The following is a 16,394-nucleotide window of genomic DNA, read 5'->3' on the forward strand; positions in this document are numbered from 1 at the left end:
GCCGGGTGTCCCAGTGGTGTCCAAACTGCTAACTCAAACAGCTATCCCCAGGAATTCTGTTTTAAAAAAATTTTTTTAATTTTCATGTGTTTTTATCTATTCAAAGGGCAGGGCAAGAGGGAGAAAAAGAGAGATCTTTCATCTACTGATGAAATGGCATGAAACAGCTGGGGCTGGGCCAGACTGAAGCAGGAGGCCAGAATTCCATTTGGGTTTCCCATGTGGTTTTTATGGGTCGAAGCACTTGAGTCATTTAACACCTGCCGTCTCCTAGAATGGGTAGCAGGAAGCTGGACCTCGAGTGGAGGAGCCGGGACTGGAGTGGGCTGCACCAAACCCCTTGATTTTAATTCTTAGCTTCAAGCATGTTCCCTTCGTCCAGTTTGGATCATTGAGGTCCTAAATAAAATGACTCTCCCCCTTTCCTAAATGGCTATAGGGCCGACCGTAATCTCATCTGAGTCTCATGCTACTTGGAGCTTCACGTTTTTCCGTAATGGGACTAATGAAAGCCTTCCGCGCACAGGGTAAGACAAGAACACACATGCATGTACTTGTCTCCTCTTTGGTGTCAACAGGTGTTGGCTTCCCAGTGCGCTCCGTACGTTTCCTGTGGGCATGTTCTTCCTGTAGGGCCTCCCTGTTGCCAATTCCTTTTCCTGCAGCATGACTTTCCAGAATTTTGGTTCTTGGCAGAATCCTACTAGCTGCTTAGCTGACTTTTTCCTTTGATTGTCCCCCCAACTCTCCTCACATATGTGTCACACGTTCACTGTGGGTTCCCCTCTCGGCTTATCTGTGTCTAAACGGGATTTATCAGGTGTCCGTCCTTCCCTCCATCCATCCGGGGCTCTGCGGAGCAGTACTAAGTGTGTTGCCTTCGTTTGACCTTTCACCATGCATTCTGTTGGCACAGATACATGCTTCATCCAGGTTTGCTGAAAGCAGCGTGGTGGCCTTTTTTCCTTTGTGGTTCTGCCAGGTCTGCAGAGACTTGCTCTCGGGGGAGGTGAGGTCATCCCCTCCCCTCCGCAGGCTGCTTGCTGCTGCAGTAATTGGCTTGGCAGTGCGTCAGGTAAAAGATTGTCCTTCAGCGGGGACTTTGTTAAAGCTGCAAGGACAACCTCCTTGAGAGTTCCCTTGGACAGCAGCTGTCAAGCGTAATTAAGGAGAGAGAAATAGCAAAGGTGTCTGGAAGGGAGACCTCTTATCTCAAGCAACAGCAGCCAGGCTGGAACGTTTGCGAGGCAGAGATGAAGGCCAACGTGGAGGGCATGGTGGCGGCACCCCTTGAACACTTGGCAGAAGATGCGTTGCTGTCCCATGGTGATAATGGCATTGAATGATTTTTAAAGGACTTATTTGCCCTGTTTAGTAACTTGGAGAGTACATCTCAGACACAGTGAAAATATTGGTGCCTGCGTGACCCCAGGTGTTCCATGCTGAATGGGCATTTGTAGGAAGTACTTTTCATGTGCTACCAAAGCAATACTGAACCCAATGAGCAAAATTCCAGGGAATCCCAGATATTTCAGTGGAGGGTAATTTAGGACCACTTAAGGATATTGAAACTATTCTATGCCGAAACTGTCAGGGTGGCGGTGGAGGTGGCACAGGTCTGGGGGACTGAAGGCTTTTATATTTCATGAGTTCACTCCTTCCCTCTATTCATTGTCCTTAGTTTTCAGGCAATTTTCTATGTATTTGGACAAATTCTGTCATCCAGATCGAAAGAAAGTATTTGGGTTGTAGCCTCTTTATCAAGTAGGGGAAATGCAAGACTCGCTTATAACAGATCTCCCTGCCGTGACGTTGGAGACTGACCCCTTTAGGACCCCCGTGAATGTGCCCCTTAGTCTCTCTTGTGTTACGTTTTCTTTCTGGGCTGATGGTGCTAAGTCTGTTGCAATAATAAAATCAAGATCTAGATCTCTGAATTCCTATATTGTCACATAAGAACAAAAAGCTTGTTAGTTGTTGGCTTGAATTTCAGTGAGGAAGGGGGCATTATAAAATCAACTCCACAGGGATAAAACTTAGGGTTTTTGAAATCCTGGTTTGTGGAGTGTGTTAAGGATGCAAATCCCGTCTTTCGTTTGAACAGCTGTCACTGGAGGTACAAATGTGTGGGGACTTCAAAAAGTGTACAGAAAATGGCATTAAGAGAGAGCTTAAGTTCGGTGCAGAAGTTCTTGAAATTCATGCATATGAGAGGTTTTCAAAGAGTTTGTGTGAGATGCATATTATAGACAAAACTAGCAGGGATTTCAAAAAACAAGTTTTTTTTTTTTTTTTTTTTTCAGCAGAGCACACTTATCTTTTCGTTCCATTTTTCTATGACTCTTTGAAGTCCATTTCTGCTGGCCATGCTTGGTTTTATTCTGATCCTGCCAGTTCTACTCCGTGTTTACAGATGATCTGCCCAGAAGGAGACTTGGGCTGTGGTTGCTAATATGCCCAGGAGCAAAGTCCACTGAGCTTGTGGAAAGTTCAGATGGTTGCCTAGACAGTGAGGGAAGACTCCCAAATTGCATGATAGCTTGGAGGTTTGAACTTTCGCGCATTACCCACCTGACTCCTGGCCCCAACATCAATCAAGCGTTTTAGTGGGTAATGAAATCCTTGACTAAAGCGTGTGACATCTTGTGGCAATTCGAGGAGAATCCTTTATTTTCTGCGTGGACCTTCTCTAAGGTATTGGTGTTCTTTTTCTGTTCAGATGCTCTGTGAATGATGGTTGTGCTGCCTTGTGTAACAGAATAATACATAATTGATGCTGGTCTGAAAGTAGGAGGAAAATGGGGTGATTTGTTCATGTAAATTAGAGACAGAAAAGAAAAATAGATTTTCTTGAAGCCTCAATGACTGCTTCTGAAGTAGAGATGCTTGCCCTGAAAACGAAAAGAAACTAAAAAAACTAAAAGAAAAAGTGAGGGTCAGCGTTGTGATGTGGCAGAATAAGCCACCACCTGCCATGTTGGCATCCTGATTTGAGTGCTGGTTGGAATCCTGGCTGCTCCTCTGCAGTCCAGTTCCCTGCTAATGCCCTAGGAAAGCAGCAGAAGGTGGCCCAGGGTCTTAGGGCTCTGCCATGCCCCTGGGAGACGTGGGTGGGTTTCAGGCTCCAGGTTTCAGCCTGGCTCTGGCCTGTCTCAAGCCCTAGTATTGCAGCCATTGTGGGGAGTAAGTGAGGGGACAGAAGATCTCCCTGTCTCTTCCTCCTTTTGTTTCTGTACTTTGCCTTTCCTGTAAATGAAATCAATATTTAAATACATAAATAAAAACAAAGATGGAAGAAAGAGGCGAGTTTGCAGACGTTCAGGCTTTCGGCCAACTGCCTCCCCTCTTTTCTCTCCACTACCGTTTTAAGTCCTGAGTTTATTTGAAAGGGAGAGAATAGATCAAATAACCAATCTCGAATCCTTGTAATTGCCTAGGAATAAAATGCCTAACCTTCCACAGCTGGCCATCTTACTGCACTCTAGCCACACATGCGATTGCCCTTTTGGGAGCAAACCAGGCACCCTTGCTGTGCTTCTGTCAGTTGCTGTTCTACCAGATCCCTAGAGACCACTCTCCCTTTTCCAAGATTTTTTGCTCTAATGCCACCTTCTCTGAAAGCCTGGTTAAAATTGCACTTCTGGCGCAGTCTTTGTCGACTCCACTGTACCTGTCTCCCTTTCCCCACAGCACTCTCACTTTTTTTTTTTTTTTTTGTTAAACTTGCTTGGTGGAAAGGCAGTGAGACAGATGAAGAGAGAGCGAGCTACCATGTGTTGGCTCACTCCCTAGTTGTCTGCCATAGCTGGTACTGGGCCAGGCTGAACTGCATCTGGGTCTCCAGTGTGGGTGGCAGGGACCCAAGCACTGGGCTGTTATCTGTTGCCTTCTAGGCGTTTTAGCTGGAAACTGCACGGGAAGCAGAGCAGTATGAATGTGAACCAGGACTCCAGGATAAGATGTGGGTGACACAGTTTTTTTTCACCCCGTGTACTATAACCTGCTCTCAGTACTATGACTTTCTAATATACTACATGTTTTACTGCCTGTTGCTTGCCCCATGTCCCAGCACCCTAATGTGGGCTTTGTGACAGCTGTATATTCATTTTCTTTTTTTTTTTTTCAAGATTTATTTTATTTTTATTGCAAAGTCAGATTTACAGAGAGGAGAGACAGAGAGGAAGATCTTCTGTCTGATGATTCACTCCCCAAGTGGCTGCAACGGACAGTGCTGAGCCAATCCGAACCCAGGAGCCAGGAGCTCTTCCGGGTCTCCCACGCAGATTCAAGGTCCCAAGGCTTTGGGCTGTTCTTGACTGGACACAAGCAGGGAGCTGGATGGGAAGTAGGGCAGCTGAGAGTAGAACTGGTGCCCATATGAGATCCTGGCACGTTCAAGGTGAGGACTTCAATTGCAGGGCCCAGAATATTAATTTTCTTATGTACCAAGCAAAAGGACCTGGCCTATATAGGCCGATAATGAATATTGTTGCATTAATGGATCCATAGGCCTAGTAGTTCCTTTGCCTGAAATTCAGTTCTCCAAACTCAGAGATTTTTGGCTATGACTGGTTTTTTCTTCTAGGTTTATCACATCATGCTTATCTGCTTTGTTGGGATCATTTTGTCAGTGCTTGCTTTGTCAAACCAAAGGATTTTTCAGGAAGGCAGCTTAGATCAAACCCCAGCTGTTCCAAAAGCTACAGGACTTGAGGGTCTCTGGAACTAACTGGTATGCTACTAGGAGAGGTTGGTCCACAATGAACTTGGTTTTCTCCAATTCCAAAAAGATCCTGGGAATACTTTTGTAGAGGAGAAAAACTTTCCTCTTTGCCCTCTGTTCACTGGCTGAAACCCTGAAAACTGAAGTAACAAAAGACAGACTAGCAAGAGCAAAATAGAAAAAAGTTCATTTAACATGCTCCTTGTGCATAGGCCTGGGAGCTCCCCTGATGAATATCTTGAAAGTGTGGTTTCAACTTGGGTTTATTAAATACATCAAAGGACTGTACATTTTCAGAAAAGTAATGAGACAAAGGACTTTGCTATAGGGGCCAATTGTGGGAAAACATAAAATATATGGGAAAACTAAATGGTAGACACAGACTTTTTTTTTTTTTTTAAGATTTATTTATTTATTTTGGAAAGGCAGATATACAGTGAAAAGGAGATACAGAAAGAGAGATCTTCCGTCTGCTGGTTCACTCCCCAAGTGGTCACAATGGCCGGAGCTGAGCTGATCCGAAACCAGGAGCCAGGAGCCTCCTCCAGATCTCCCACATGGCTGCAGGGTCCCAACACTTTGGGCCATCCTCAATTGCTTTCCCAGGCCACAAATGGGAGTTGGATGGGAAGTGGGGCTGCAGGGATTAGAACCAGTATCCATACGGGATCTCGTCACTGTGTGTTAGCCTGCATTGTACATTGCGTTACCGATTTGTTTACTGGTTTCCGAACCACTACAGGTTTGAAGCAGTGAATAAATGGTGTGGGTGATAGAGTGACTCAGCTAGTAGGCATGGGCAGAGTTGTAAATGGCCATGGTATTCGATGCCAACACGATAGCCTTTCACACTCGGGGATCCACTGTGATAGGTACCCTGGTAGAATAATTGATCAGCATTTTATGTGTGGCCTTCCACTTCGTAGCCTAAGTTGTTGCAAAGATGAACTGAAGTCATGTTCAGTCTTCTGCAAAGGTAGTAAAGTATGGAGACTTTATAGACCAAGTTAGGAAGATGGCTGTCTGGTTAGGCGTTCCAGTAAGGTGGGTGGAAATCAGACTACACAGGGAGGGCTTCTCGCTCTTTTTGTTGTTTTGTTTTTAGTGGGGGTCTGCTCCGTTTCTAACACTGAGAGCCTACAGAAGACTTGGAAGGGATTCAAGCATGGCTTTGGCTGAATCTGTCCTGTTTATCACCTAGGATGCTAGCCGTTCCAGTTCTGTGCGTTTCTCTTGAGGTCTGTGGGATGGAGCTGTGGCTGGAAGCTTGGAGCCAGGAGGCATAACCTTGAGAGGGCATCAGGATGTGTTGGAGCGGACTACTCCATGGGCAGCTGCAGGGGCACAATGACAGCCCAATGCTGGAGTGGGGGGTGGGGAGTGGCTGTCTGTGCTACCACCCTGCAGATTCCAGCTAGCAGAAAAAACCACAAACCACAAGCCAAAATACTTAAACACCCCCTTGGCTTCTTCTCTGTTTTTTTTTTTTTCCCCTGATATGTATATATATGATCAGGTTGGCACTGTGGCGTAGGTAGGTATCATAAAGCTAGTTACATTGTCCCCATGTAATGCATTCAGGCCCTGGGTGCCTGCTATCTAATGTTCTCTTTCTATTCCTCCGGCAGGCTGAAGAGTCCTGTAAATGTAACGGCTGGAAGAACCCCAACCCCTCGCCCACCCCCCCGAGAGCCGACCTGCAGCACATCATTGTCAGCCTGACAGAGTCCTGTCGGAGCTGTAGCCATGCCCTAGGTAAGTTCATGGTCGGCTCAGAATCCTGGCTGACTGAATTCTGAGGTCCACCCAAGCTGAAGGTGGTTTATTTCTCTACGAAGCCGACTCTCAGAGCCTCTCTGGGCTCAGAAGTTTGCTGGGGAAGGCTTCATGCGAGAGACAGGCTGGGCACTGCTTGCTTTGGTGCCCTATGTGTGTCATGCTGCTTTTCAACATGAGATAGGTTGGGTTTGAGATTGCTAAATAAGGTGCAATGTGGCAACTGAGCTGTAGATTTTGCTAATGTGTCCTGGCATTCATTCTGATGGTGGGATGAGGCTGCGGGAAATCTTGGGGCCTTTAAACCCAGGGTGGAAACTTCTACCGATTTGTTCTTTGTTTAAAAATAGTAACTATCATTAAGATTTCCTTAACATTTTTTGGAAATGCTTCATTTTCTCTTCATGCTCATTTGTTTCCTGTATCTGGAAATTCTTCACTGTGTGTGTGGAATTGTTTGTCAATATGGCAGGCTCCTGTGCTTGAGCTTCTCAGCAGGACTGTACTGGTGTGTTGTTCGGTGCTCTGATACAAGTTTCAGGATAAGAACTATTTTTTTTGGGGGGGTGGGCAGGGTGGGGGCAGTAGCTCTTCGGTCTGGCAGTGAGGTTGGCATGCTTTCACCACACGGTGGAGGACCTGGGCTTGACTCTGGCCCCCAGCTTCCTGCTGATGCAGACCCTACAAAGCAACAGTGAGGCGCAGGGACTGGGTGTCTGCCACTCGTTTGGGAGACTTGAATTACGGTCCCAGTTCCTCACTCCAGGCCTGACCCTGTGGGTATTCGGAAAGTGAAGCAGTGGATGAGAGTTCTTTGTCTCTCTTTGTCACAAATAAATTGATGACATTTTTAAAAATTATTCTCTTGAAGTGCCTTTGAGTAGATACAGTTAGTGGCAAGTTTTTTTTTTTTGTATATTAAAATTGCAGTTCATAGAGGGTCTTTGAATATTTTACTTTTCTGCCTTCACTTACCCCATCTCTGTACATCTCGTTTGTCACAAGGGCATGGCTCTGGTGCACCCGGGCTTCCGCCTAATCATTTGGAGTGGGGATTTTTTTTTGTTCTCAATGGTGGAGTGTTTCACTTCTGTCCTGTTGATAGAGCAAAAAAAAATAATGTGGGCTTCCCAGGAAGTCACTGGGCTGGAGTAACTTTTTGAAACAGGAAGTACTGGTAGATAGTGCCAGCGGAAAAGAAGTAAACAGACTGATAAAATATCATTGGGTTGCTGAGCAGCTACAGTGAGCCAGTCTCTGACTTTTGAAGTAGCCAGTACTAAGAGAGATTCCAGAAGTCTTAGAATGGTCTTTGTTTATTGTTTATCTGTCTTCACAGTTAAGCTGCAAGCCCAGATTCGCCCCAGAAAATATGATGCAATTAAAAACTGGGATCAAGAATCCTTAAGCTGTGGGCTTGAGCTATATTTGCTGTTGATTGGGAAATCCTATTATCCCACATCAATTAACATTTTAAAACAGAATCTTCTTTCTTTCTTAGCTGAGCAGGCTGTCTCTTCAGAGTATAGAAAAGCACATGAATTCCCCAGGGCACAAAAAAAGGTTTTACAAGGGAGAGCCAACCTTGGGCCTGAAATGGTAGCCTAGTGGCTAAAGTCCTCGCCTTGTATGCACCAGGATCTCATATGGGTGCTGGTTTTAATCCCCGCAGCCCCACTTCCCATCCAGCTCCCTGCTTGTGGACTGGGAAAGCAGTCAAGGACAGCCCAAAGCCTTGGGACTCTACACCTGGGTGGGAGACCTGGAAGAGGCTCCTGACTCCTGGCTTCAGATTGGCACAGCTCCAGCTGTTGCGGCAGCTAGGCGAGTGAATCAATAGACAGAAGTTCTTCCTTTCTGTCTTTCCTCCTCTTGTGTATCTGAATTTCCTATAAAAATACTCCCCCCCGCCAAAAAAAAGAGCCACCCTTGTTTGCTTTTGTATTTTTTTTAAACAAGTTTTGAAATAAATACCTTTATTTGCCAATACACAGTTCAGAAGAATGGAAAAGAGTACGTGTTCTTTGACCTGGTAAATCCATGCCAGAGGTTTATTAAACACATTAAGATATGTCCTTAAATTAAGCTACAAGGTCAGTTATTGTAACCTTATTTATGACATTAAGAAAGTGTAAATATCGAAATGTAGGAGAAAAATTGGCTGAAGACGGTTATAAAATCCAGTGTGACCATTTGAGAAATAAAACGTGGTTTCTATTGCAAAAATTTCTTGTTTTTTAAAGGTTTATTTATTTATTTTTGTTTGAAAGACAGAGTTACACAGAGAAGAAAGACAGATTCTTTTCATTTGGTAGTTCACTCTTCAAATAGTCACAATGGCCAGAGCTGGGCTGATCTCAAGCTGGGAGTCAGGAGCTGCTTCTGGGTCTCCCATGTGCGTGCAGGGGCCCAGAACTTGAGCCATATTCTGCTGCTTTCCCAGGCCGTTAGCAGGGAGCTGGATGGGAAGTGGAGCTGCTGGGACAAGTACCAGCGCTGCAGGTGGAAGGTGAGGCTGCTACACCACTGTCCTGGACCCCCCAAAATATTCTTACACTATTAACAGAACCTGGGTCTGAAAGCAATTTGGTCCAAAGCTTTATAATTTAGTACTAAATTGAGGGCTTGACCAGCTTAATTTCAAATCCCAGTGCTAAAATCAGCGCGTATATATAGGACAGTGTGACGTAATCTTCCTGAGCCTCAGTTTTTTTCTGTTCTGAAAAATAGTTGGGGGTCATGGAGTCCTGCAACATACTAAAGGATTTGGGGATGAGACATGGATAAAAGTTGGGGGGTAAGAGTTATCATCAAAGTGATGCTTGTCTCGGGGATGGTGCATGCGTTAGAGTGAAGTGCGACTGTGAGAGTCTGGGTCCTGTCTCTGTAGGATCTCCCAGAAGGACGGGTGCTGCTTTGGGCAGAGCGCTAGGGGAAGGGGAGGGGTTCCCAGGGATGCGCTGACTCCCCGTTTTCTCCCCTCACAGGGAGTGGTAGAGTTGGCATCAGGTACATGATGGCAGCGGGAGGGTGTCCGCCGTCTGCGGTAGTTTTGTTATGACATTGGGGCAGGTCATCTCGGGGTGCAGTCAGCAGCCGAGTTGGTACTTCCCGCCAGCACCAGGTCTGGGCTGTGACTGCTGTAATCAGTGATTGTGCGTTGCCGACCCCCGGGGGTGGGGGGAAGGTTTGGAGACCATGATGAGGGAGGGTGTGGTGACCGTTTTTGTCTATTTTCTAGAATCATTGGGAATAATACATGAGCAAGCACACGCAGACATTTTTGAGTGACACCTAGCCATAAGTCCATTGTGCTCTGTTGGTAGTAATGCTATACTTGATCTTGGCCAAAAGGCTGAGAAGCGATATTGTTAGTAATGCTGCAATACATAAGTCCATTGTGCTGTATTGTTAGTAATACTGCAATACTGCCAAGGCTCTGTGATTCCAAACAGCTTTAAACTTTGTCCCCTCGAAGTGGGAAAATGGTGTTTACAAGTGGGTACTGTAGCTCCGAGGCATTGAACACAATAAGGGAATGAGGTTTTGTTAACAATGGCAAAGCAGCTTTTGTTCTGTTCCTTGGGTCTCTGCTGTGGAAATGGCTGGCCCTGCGTGGTTCAGCCTCGGAGTGTTTGTGCAGGGTTTGATCCCCGGAGGAGGGGATCTGATTGGCTTGTTTGACCTTGTGAGGCCGTGGAGGACAGGCCCTTCACAGGTGCAGCGATTCTGAGCGAGGAACGGCACTCATCTTTCACATGCTTAATCCTGCGGTAGCGGTTCAGCGAATGTGATCTGACAGAGGAAGGGCCAGGTCTCTATTTCTCTGCCTTCACTCAACATAGAAGCCTTCTGTCATGAGGTCCCCAGGATTCTCCAGCCTGGTGAATACCAGATAATGTCTTACCCAGTCCGTTCCGTTCCAGTTGGAGGGTGCACTCTCTCCACAAAAGCCCTCTCTTCAGAGGCCAGTTGCAAGTCCCACCCTGCCACCTGTGCTTCTGACCTGCGCTCTCTAGATTAAAGTTCCCTGGTCACTGTCTTGATTCTGATGATTTTCTGGACTGGCACATAGAAACTCAAGGAAACACTTAAATCTGCTGGTGCAATGGGAAGGGTGTTATGAAGGCTAGAGGACAGCCAGACGAGGGGATACGTGGGGTGAAGTAGGAGAATCAAGATGAGGTCTAGGGACTGGCACTGTAGCACAGTGGGTTAAGCTGCCACCTGTAGGGTTGGCATCCCTCTCAGGTGTCACTCTTTCAAATAAATAACTCTTCATCAAAAAGCCAAGGTATAGAAGGACAGATGTTGGCTTGCTGACTGTGGTTACTTCTCACAGCAATGAAATTCTAGATGTTTAAAAAATATTTTCCTTATTTTCTTCCTTTCTTAAATTTTAAGTTTCTTAAATTTTAAGTTCCTTTTTTTTTTTTTTTTGCTTTTAAATAATGTATTTATTTATTTGAAAGACAGAGTGACAGAGAGAGGGGAAGAGACAAAAGAGAAAACCACAGACTTTTGGGGTCAGAATACAATTGGAATTTCTATTGTCATGTTGAAGTCCTTTTCCCTGAACTGTTTCAAATAATAATACCCATGAAATTCTGCCAATATCCATGGAAATAAACAGGCCCTGTGAACTGGTTGGCATTTGTATGTACTTCTCATGTCCTAGTGAATGTACATTGGGTTGGCCTCAGATGGTGGACTTTGGGTAGGCAACAGTGAACTTACGGCCATTGATTGGTTACAGCCATTGTTAGAGACAGAAGCCCTGAAAAGAATGCTACTTATTAATTTTAATAAAGACCTTTCTAGAAATAGATAAGGAACATAAAGAACAAAGGACTGTACAGTTTACTGCAGAAGTTGGAGTTGAAACAGACCCCGTGTACCCATCTCGCACGTGTATCCATCTCGCACGCCTGTTGGCTGTGGGAGATAAGAATAATAACTAAGTCTGGAAGCTTCTCAGATAAGTCTCGATTGTTCTTTCTCTTCAGTGTTTCGCAGGCTTTGTAGGGGCAGTTCGTTCTCAGTAGTGCTAACTTATTTTACAGTTTTATGTAGAAACTTTCTGACTGTTTTTAGATGTTATCACCTGTGTGAGTGGTGTGTGTGCACACCCAGCAATATGTTCAGTTGTGGAAATTGGTGATCTTTTATGACCTCTGCTTACTTTTTTGTTTCCAATAGAAATATTTGAAGAACAAAGAACTAGTTTTAACCATCACCCTAGAAATTGTTTCTGGAGTAGTATGAGTTTAAAGTGGGTTATTAAGGGAGGGATCAGTGTGGTGGTGGAGCAGAAGAAGCCACTGCTTGTGTTGCCTGCATCCGATATTGGTGTGCCAGGTGGAATCCCAGCTGTCCTGCTTCTGAAGACGGAAGAAGAGAGCCCAGGATCCAGAATTGCAGAGTTACTCTGTGTTTTTAATAGTGTGCGTGTGTGCGCGCGCGCGTGCACGGGACACAGGCGCGCATGCTCTGTTCTTTCTTTTGCGCATGCCTGGGTAGTGTAAAATGAACTTGTCAACCCGGGACTCCTCCTGCGCATGCGCAGTCATGTCCTCAAAGGCAGATAAGAAAAACAACGATATTAAACCCATTGTTTAAGCGTAATCAATGATGTTACAGGCTCCTGTCAAACCTGGCTTACCTCCAACCAGGATGGCCACTTGGGGAGTGAACCCGTAAATAGATTTCTTTCTTTTTTTTGTCATTTATTTTTTTCTATCACTTTGCGTTTCAATAACTAAATTAAATCTTTTTAAAAATTACTTAGGCAAGTTATTGGATCAAACACACATTTCTTTTGTCTCGTCTGCATTTGCATAGACTGAACATTGAATTGCCCTCTCAGATCTAGAAGGTCCTTGCCTGCTGACCAGCGAGCCCAGTCACTACACGAGTCAGGTCCACTGGGACGAGAAAAGCTTGGTTATTTCAACTTCATGAGAGTCAGGTGGCATGAGAAAAGCATCTTCTGTCTGGTTCTGCAGTTGGGAGGTGAGGAAAGCTTTACGGATTAGACAGGAAAAAAACTGGCATGCAGACATGGCTGGCACGGTAAATAGTGACCAGGGAATCGGGGTGCCTTGCTAAGTTAGACTTGAATGTGGGCTTGTGTGTTGCTTCTGAAAGGACTCCCATATACCCAAGTTCCAGTGTGAGTCTTTATTTTTCTCTTTGTTTTGGCTCTGTCAGCTCCATGTTCCTTCTCTTGTGCAGGCCTGGGTGGTGTGATAGGAGAGTCTCTGCTTGGGGTTCCCACCGAGTGTGGCAGTCCTAAAAGGCAGAGATGTTAAAAAAAAAAAAAAAGACCGATTGTTTAAGCATGTTATTGGGAGACATTTAGGAAAAGAATTTTGGAAGCATGACTTGAGGTTTTATGTTGGAGCATCGAGGGGAACCTGTAAAAGGGAAGTCCAATATCAGCTTTTGTTAGTGGATTGGCCCTCAGTTCCCACTGACACCTGTACTCTGCCACCTGGACCCAGTCAGTATTCCTCTGGGCCCTGGGTGTCCCTTGTTCACTGATGTGACCTTTTAGGTGCCAGTTTCTGAGCTGTCATGAACTGTGAGTCTGGGACAAAGGAGTTTAAAAGTTAACATTGGAGTTCGGCGCAGTAGCCTAGTGGCTAAAGTCCTCACCTTGCATGCGCTGGAATCCAGTATGGGCTCTGGGGGCCCTGGATGGTATCCCAGCTGCTCCACTTCTCATCCAGTTCCCTGCTTGTGCCCTGGGAAAGCAGTGGAGGATGGGCCAAAACCTTGGGACCCTGCACCTGCACAGGAATCCCGGAAGAAGCTCCTGGCTCCTGGCTTTGGTTCGGCCCAGCTCTGGCCACTGTAGTTACTTGGGGGAATGAACCAGCAGATGAAGGATCTTCCTGTCTCTCCTTCTCTTTGTAGATCTAACTTTCCACCAAAAAAATGAATAAAAAATTTTTTTTAAAAAGCTAACATCAGCAGTATTTTCCCTGCTGTACTTGATCTTAGTGAATCCAGCTTGCTCTGTCATGAGACTGCTGATTCCCCCACAAGATGCATCCCTGTCACATTTCTTTAATTTAGCCTTTTCTCTTTTGCCCTTGGTCATGTGTGTGGCAACTCTTGGCATGCCTGTGTCCACTGTTGCATATCTGGCTTTCCCGCTTGCTGTGATGGAGTCTGGATCGCGTTCCTGTGCTGAAGTCCCTGAGCGAGCGACCATCCTCATAGTGATCCGGTCCGAAGCTGAGCGTGGAGGACAGGGAGGCCTCTCGGCCTTTCCCTCGTCATTCGCATTCAGTGTTGGCCATCAGGCAGAACCATGCCCTCTGGTCCTCTCTGAGCTTCCCTGCACCTGGGCTTTCGATCGGGTGACCCACACCCTCTGCAGGAGTCCTTTTTTTCTGTCAGGGAATCTAGCTCATGCCTCGGGTCTGACTGCTTCAGGGCATTGCAGACAGAATGCAGCCTTCTTGCAGCTTTATTGCAATGTTCCTTATTATGTAACCATAATGATATACCCTGGTTGGTCTTCTGTACTAAACTGTGATCAACGCTGACTTTTTCTCTTGATGGCTGTGTCTAGTTCTATGAACATAATTGAGTTTATTCCTTCATTGATAAGTGTTTGATGCGGTCAGTAATGCGAAGGAGAGGAGTGGCTGCATTTATTTGAGGAGGAGTGTTCGCATTGTGTAATGACACTTGCACTGTCTTACCCAGTAGCCTGTAGCCTCATTTGGCTATCCAGCACCTGAAACATGCCTGGCTTGAGTTGAGGCGTGCTGTAACCATAAAATGCAGTTTTGAAACATACCATGACAAAAGAATATATATATTAATCATCTTTGATATTAAGTGCATGTTTAAATTATAATTCTTTGGTATAAAAGTTAATTAATTTCATCTGTTTCTGTTACCTTCTTAATGTAACTACTGGTTTATATATGTGGTTTAAATTACATTTCAGTTGGACAACACTCATCTAATGAACTCTTACTCCTTTTTGTTTTTAAAGATTTACTTATTTTTATTGCAAAGTCAGATATACAGAGAGGAGGAGAGAAAGAGAGGAAGATCTTCCATCCCATGATTCACTCCCTAAGTGGCCGCAGTGGCCCAAGTTGTGCCCATTCAAAGCCTCCTTCTGGTCTCCTACCCAGGTGCAGAGTGCCAAGGTTTTGACCCATCCTCCAGTGCTTTCCCAGGCCACAAGCAGGGAGCTGGATGGGAAGCAGTGCTGCCAGGATTAAAACCAGAGCCCATATGGGATGCAAGGCGAGGACTTTAGCCACTAGGCTACCACACTGGGCCCTGTATACTTGAGATTATGAAAGATGAAGCCAGCTTTAAATAATAAACCTTTTACACAATGGTTCAACAGGCTCTGCTGCACTGATTAAGCCTTGACCCCAAATTCCCATGAGCAAAAAGTGTATTTGAGCAGCTTACAAGTCTTGCATAGTTTGTGATGTTTGTTTCCATTGTGCAGGTGTAGGGACATGCTGGCTGCCTCCCCAGCTGCTGCATGTATACACTGCAGGTGTGTGAGGACCGGCAAGCCGTCTGCATGCGAAGTGCAGGCTGGTGGTACAGGGAGCCAGAGCTTAACGAGGGGCACGGGGCTCAGTGTACTTCCTGCTGTAAAGAAGCAGGTGCAGTGTGCTTCTTGGCAGCAGCCACAGGCAGGCCCCTGAGCGCCACGCTGGATGTGGGTCGGACGCAGCCGTGAAATGGGCCATGGCACGCTGTCCTGGGGAGATGTCAAGAGAGCAGAGTCTCCCCAAGGCTCTGACTTGCCCGTCTTCAACCTTGCCTGCCCTTCACCAGATGGACCCCAGCAGACAGGGATTGTCCCCGCCCACCAAGGATTAGCCAGTGTTGGTAGTTAACGTTGACACTTTGCAGCATGCTCTTGTTTGAAATAAAAGCAGGATCCTTTACATTGGATTGCCAAAATCAGATGGGAAAATTACTTTTTAAAGACTTTTTTTGGTAATTTGCACCTTATGTAACAGTTATGAAGAGAATAATGAATAATATTTCAAATATGTTTCCCAGATTTATTTGTTGGTATCTCTCCAATTTGCTTTGTCATTTGCATATTGTCATATATACATATGTGAGTTTCTATGCATGTACTTGTTTTTCCTAAACTATATGAAAATAGCCTGCAGTCCTTTCCCCTAAATATTCCAACGCATGAGCATATTTCCTAAAAATCAGGATACTCTCTCACATAACCTCAGTTCATTGAAGAACAGAGGTAAGTTTAACACGCATGTAATTCTTACATCATGTATTATATATATTCTGATCTTGACAGTTGACCCAAAAATGTTCTTTTCAGTGTATTTTCCTATCCTTTAAGCGCCCAGTCTAGCATCCCATATGCTTGTAGCTGTCACATCTCTTTATTCATCTTAAATCTGGACTAGTTCCTCAGGCTTTTCCCTGTTGTGTCTTTTATGATATTTTCATATTTTCACATTTCATAGCAGTGTTTTACATCTTGAACATGGGTGGGGTTGTCGTGACTTGGGACACTATGTGTCCTGTGAGAGTGGCCTTTTGGCTTACTGTCAGCTTCTTGCTAATGCGCCTGGGAACTCAGCAGATGGTGCTCCAGATATTTGGGTTTCTGCCCTCAGTGTGGATGGGATTCTGGGTTCTCGGCTTTTGCTGGCTCATTTTTAGCTATTGCTGGCCTTTGGTGAGTGAACCAGTAGATGAAAAATCTCCTCTTTTTTTTTTTTTTTTAAATCAATCTGCCTTTCAAAGGAATAAATAAAAACTTGCATAGATGAATAAAACTAATGAAGAAGGAATTTTTTTTTAAAGATTTACTTATTTTTGTTGCGAATTCAGGTATACTGAGAGGAGAAGAGACAGAAGCAAT

The 16,394-nt window shown here is 45.2% G+C and overlaps 1 protein-coding gene across 5 annotated transcripts in view; it reads left to right on the plus strand.

Annotated features, from left to right (window-relative positions):
- KAT2B (lysine acetyltransferase 2B) overlaps nucleotides 1-16,394 on the plus strand; it is an 83,090-nt gene that overhangs the window by 17,531 nt on the left and 49,165 nt on the right. For 4 of the 5 annotated variants that reach the window (XR_005881930.1, XM_040963518.1, XM_040963535.1 and 1 more), the window contains exon 2: nucleotides 6,352-6,478. Coding sequence is in view for 4 of the 5 variants with exons in the window: in XM_040963518.1 (XP_040819452.1) it covers nucleotides 6,352-6,478 (127 nt within the window). In the remaining variant the exon portion in view is untranslated. Of the gene's footprint in view, nucleotides 1-2,309; nucleotides 2,695-6,351; nucleotides 6,479-16,394 lie in introns of those variants that run through there. The other variant, XM_040963542.1, reaches the window with a different exon arrangement.

This window comes from Ochotona curzoniae, unplaced genomic scaffold, assembly GCF_017591425.1.
Source record: "Ochotona curzoniae isolate NIBS_2020 unplaced genomic scaffold, NIBS_Ocur_1.0 contig_1302, whole genome shotgun sequence".
NCBI lineage: Eukaryota > Metazoa > Chordata > Mammalia > Lagomorpha > Ochotonidae > Ochotona > Ochotona curzoniae.